Genomic DNA, 4,349 nt, shown 5'->3' with positions numbered 1-4,349 from the left:
CACACGCGCTGGAGCCCCCACGAACCAGCCCCTGGCTCACCCTGCCAGCCAGGGAAGCAGGGCAGGGAGATCCCGTGTTGTCCTCTCTCCTGCACCCCTGTGATGCCCCAGTCCTGAGCCTGTCCCATTGCCAGGAGGGTCCTGTGGAGCCAGAGACCTTCCTGCGAGCCGCCGTCCAGGGCAAGATGCACATCATTGAGAAGTTTCTGGCAGATGGCGGCCCTCCCGATACATGTGACGAGGTAGGTGTTCCCCATGGCCGCTGGCTGCCCACCTGCCCCATGCTGTGCTGCCATGCCCCGTGTGCCTCTTGGTGGTGGCTGTTCCCCCCAGGATGTGTGTACAGCCGGGCTGGGACAGGGGAATGGATGCAGCTGCCAACACGGTGCCTCATCCCCAGTTCCACCGCACGGCCTTGCACCGCTCCTCGCTGGAGGGTCACACAGACATACTGCAGAAGCTGCTGGGCAGTGGGGCCAGTGTCGACTTCAGGGACCGGGTGAGGCTGGATCCTGCCCCTGGCTCAGTGCTGGTTTGAGCCTCTGGGCACAGCACAGCCAGGGCAACAGCAGGGTTGGGGTTCCTGTGGCTGGGCAGTGCCAGCCCCACTGTGACCATGGCAGGGCTCTGCCAGCTCAGCCTGGGCATGGGAACTGGCTGGGGCAGGAGACAGAAATGGGGTAGGGATGTCCCCCGCTGTGACATGGCTCTGTGCTCAGCTGGACTGCACCGCTGTGCACTGGGCCTGCCGGGGCGGGCACCTGGATGCTGTCAAGCTGCTGCAGGACCATGGGGCAGACCTCAACCTGAAGGACAAGGTGTGCAGGGCAGAGTCCAGGGGCACAGGCTGTGCTGGGGACATGGGCATGGCCTGAGGGGTCAGGGCTGGCCCTATGTTGGGTTAGCAGGAGTGGATGCTGATCCTCTATAGCGTCCATCTCCTCTCCCTGAAGCTGCTCAGCACCCCTCTCCATGTGGCCACCCGGACCGGGCACCTTGACATTGTGGAGCACCTAATCCACTGTGGGGTGGACATCAACTCCCCAGACAGAGTGAGTGCTGCGGCCATGCAGCCAGCACTGGAAATGCAAAGCTGATCCTCCCTCCCTTGGCTGACCCCTCTAGGGACTCCCAGCACCCACAAGGGAGAATGTCTGGACACACATGTTCGTGCCCCAGGGTGCTGGCAGTCACAGACAGGGCTGGGGTGGGCACCGTCCCCCTTGTTCCCATGGGGAGGCGGGTGTGCAGGGAGCTGGGAGCAGTGCCACAGGCGGAGGATCCCTCTTCCTGAAGCTGGATCATGACCCCAGGATGGGCTGCATCTCTCACAGGAGGGCGACACAGCGTTGCACGATGCCACGCGGCTCAGCCGCTACAAGATCATCAAAATGCTGATCCTGCACGGGGCCGACATGATGGCCAAGAATGAGGTGAGTGAGGTGAGGCCAGGTCTGGGGCCATTTGCTGCCCCACTGTGTCATGCCACGCTGGTCTCAGCCTCCCTCTGCCTGCAAGAGCAGGCTGGCAAGACCCCTACGGACCTCGTGCAGCAGTGGCAGGTGGATACACGCCAGGCACTGGAGACCAAGGCACAGCCACAGGAGGAAATGGAAGTCCCTGCATGACAGTGCTGGGCAGGGACAAGGGACTGCGCTTGGTTCCAAGGAGCAAGATCCAGCCCAAACCTGTCTGTGTCAATAAAAGCCAGCAAAGTGCAGCGTTTGGCTCCAGAGAACTGTGGGGCTGGGGGTAATGGGTCTGGGGAAGCTGGATTAGCCAAGGAATTGGATTATGCAGCACCATGACTTTAGTGTTCGTGACACCATGAGGCCAGGACACAAGTGGTTCAAGGACGGGACTCATCACTGTGGGATGCTCTGGTTGCTCGCAGTGCTTCAAGGTCCCACCCGGACAAACTCAGGGAGGAAAACTACATCAAGGGCAGCACAATCTGGGTCCATGATGTGTTGGTGGGGGCTGGGGTTGTGCCCAGGGAGCAGCAATTGTACCTCTGCTGAGCAGCCTTCCCCACTGCAGCCATCCCCAGGGGGACATGGCAGCCCTGTTGCAGGCTGGGTCACTTCTGCTAAGCACAGTGCTCATTGCTCCCTACCCAGAAATTATCTCACTCATCTGTTTACAAGAGACCCTACACCAACACCCAGAGCAGATGAACCCTGGCCACAGCCCTGGGACTCATTGCAATGCCTGGTCCCTCCTCGGCCCTGCAGCCTGGCCCCGGAGGTGGCAGAGGGATGGCTGCCAGGGCTGGCAAGGAGAAGGGAAAGCACAACAGGGGCAGCCAGGGCTCACTCAGAGGAGTGCTGAGCTCCTGTGGCCAGCTCCTGAAGCGGGGAGAGCACCCTGAGTTCACCTGGTACCACCCCCTGCATCATCCGTCCAGCCTGGTTGTGGTTCCCTCACGTGCCCCGTCAAACATTAACAGCCCCTCGGCAGGGTGGGCGGCACAGCCGGTGGCAGCACCCATCCACCATGGCGCTCAGCACCCGCCTTGCTTCACCCCTCTGGCCTGCTCTGGCAGCTCTGTGCCAGGCAGCCCCCAGGCAGCACCGGAGGCTCAGCACCTCCCCAGGACTGGGGCACACGCTCGACCTTGGGGGCATCTTCCCGCCCCTTGCCACCCCCTTCTCGCCCACACAGGAGGTGGACTATGCCCGACTGGAGGAGAACCTGCGCCGCTACGCCAGCATCCCCTTCCGAGGTAAGTGCTGCCCTCTCTGTGCAGGGTCTTGCCAGACCCCTGCCCACCACAGGGGCTGTGCATCAGCAGGCAGGCAATCCAAGTGTGCTCAGCTTCCAGGTGGACTTTGCTTCACGGCTGGGGCCCTTTGCACAGGAAGTGTCCAGGGGTGAAGAAGAGAGAGAAGATGATGGGAATACCCATCATGCTGTAGCCCAGGATGCCATGGCAGGGCCCAGCAGCACTGGGCTAGATCTGGCCTGTTTGTACCCATGGAGCTGGCAAGGTCCCAAGAAAGGAACCTTCTGTCTGCCCTAGCTGGGTACAGAGTGGCACAGCCCTGCTGCAGGCACCAGTAAATCCCTCACTAGTGGTGCTTTGTGGAGTGGTTTCTGAGGGACGGAGGTAGGCAGGTTGTGTGCTCAGCCTACAGGGTGCACGCATGGAATGCACGAGGGTGTCTGGTTAGAGGATGGCACAGCCAGTGTTCAGTGCAGTGCGGGTGGGCACTGTGATCTGAGGGGCACATGCACTTTGTAGGAGAGCTCAGGGCATCACTAGAGCACCTGTGGGAGCCATCTGGCCCAAGGGAGCTGCTGGACGCAAGCATTGGGCTCCTCTAGGTGCCTGGTGCCCGCACAAGAGTGGGGTGTGGAGAATTCAGGGACAGCTTCTCCGTGGGAACCCTGCTCTTCCACACACTTCTGTTTCAGGGCTGGTGGTGCTGGGCTCCAATGGGGAGTACCCCTACCTGACACCCCCTGAGCAGCTGGAGGTGGTGGGCTGTGTGCGCCGGGCTCTGCCCAAGGACTGCCTGCTGCTGGCTGGCTCGGGCTGTGAATGTGAGTGCCTGTGTGGGCAGTGGGGGGGCCATGTGTCCCCCCCTAGGCCATTCCTCACCCCTCTGCCTCCTCCCCAGCCACCCAGGCCACCATCAAGCTGACAGTCAGCATGGCAGAGGCAGGGGCTGACGTGGCGCTGGTCGTGACACCTTGCTACTACCGGGGTGCCATGACCAGCACTGCCCTGATGCAGCACTACACTGAGGTAAGCTGTACCCAGTGCCCACCGGCAGCTCCAGCTGGGGCAGCAGGATGGAGAATGTGTCCCGCACATCTCCAACTCACCCCAGCTGCTGAGCTCTGCTTGGCTGCCTGCAGGTTGCAGATGCATCCCCCATCCCCGTGGTGCTCTACAATGTCCCTCCCAACACCGGCCTGGACCTGCCCCTGGAGGCCGTGCTCACCCTGGCTCAGCACTCCAACATTGTTGGGATCAAGGACAGCAGTGGGGACGTGAGTTGGGCAGGGCTTTCCTGGGGCTGGCTGCCACCAAACCTGGCCCTGGGCAGCCTTTCCCTGGACCCCAGGAGTGTCGCAGGAGTTCTGCAGTGAGGGATGGGGTGATGCCTGTTTGTCTCTCTCCAGATCACCCGCATGGGGCTGATGGTCCACAAGACGCAGCAGGAGGATTTCCAGGTGCTGGCAGGATCAGCTGGCTTCTTGCTGGCAAGCTACGCCCTGGGTAGGTGCTGCTGACCCTCCTTGGCCAGGGGCACAGGGTGCTGCCCTGGTGGCACTGGTAGGGACTGGGCGCTGGGCAGGGGAAGGCAGATGAGGGGCAGTGATGCCCGGTAGATGCTGCC

General features: G+C 62.1%; 2 protein-coding genes across 2 annotated transcripts in view; both read left to right on the top strand.

Moving 5' to 3' along the window:
- Positions 1-1,628, top strand: part of ANKRD2 (ankyrin repeat domain 2 (stretch responsive muscle)) — a 2,443-nt gene extending 815 nt beyond the window's left edge. The window contains 7 exon segments of the mRNA XM_010189683.1: positions 39-133; positions 135-242; positions 401-499; positions 720-818; positions 954-1,052; positions 1,335-1,433; positions 1,524-1,628. Of these exon segments, the coding sequence (XP_010187985.1) occupies positions 39-133; positions 135-242; positions 401-499; positions 720-818; positions 954-1,052; positions 1,335-1,433; positions 1,524-1,628 (704 nt within the window).
- Positions 1,629-2,496: 868 nt separating this feature from the next.
- The window catches only part of HOGA1 (4-hydroxy-2-oxoglutarate aldolase 1), a 2,619-nt gene continuing 766 nt past the window's right edge, over positions 2,497-4,349 (top strand). Inside the window, 5 exon segments of the mRNA XM_010189681.1 lie at positions 2,497-2,725; positions 3,418-3,546; positions 3,624-3,751; positions 3,865-3,999; positions 4,132-4,283. Coding sequence (XP_010187983.1) covers positions 2,497-2,725; positions 3,418-3,546; positions 3,624-3,751; positions 3,865-3,999; positions 4,132-4,283 — 773 coding nt within the window.

The sequence above is a fragment of the Mesitornis unicolor genome, unplaced genomic scaffold (assembly GCF_000695765.1).
Source record: "Mesitornis unicolor isolate BGI_N332 unplaced genomic scaffold, ASM69576v1 scaffold29178, whole genome shotgun sequence".
Lineage (NCBI taxonomy): Eukaryota > Metazoa > Chordata > Aves > Mesitornithiformes > Mesitornithidae > Mesitornis > Mesitornis unicolor.
This window is presented reverse-complemented; position numbering and strand designations above follow the sequence as displayed.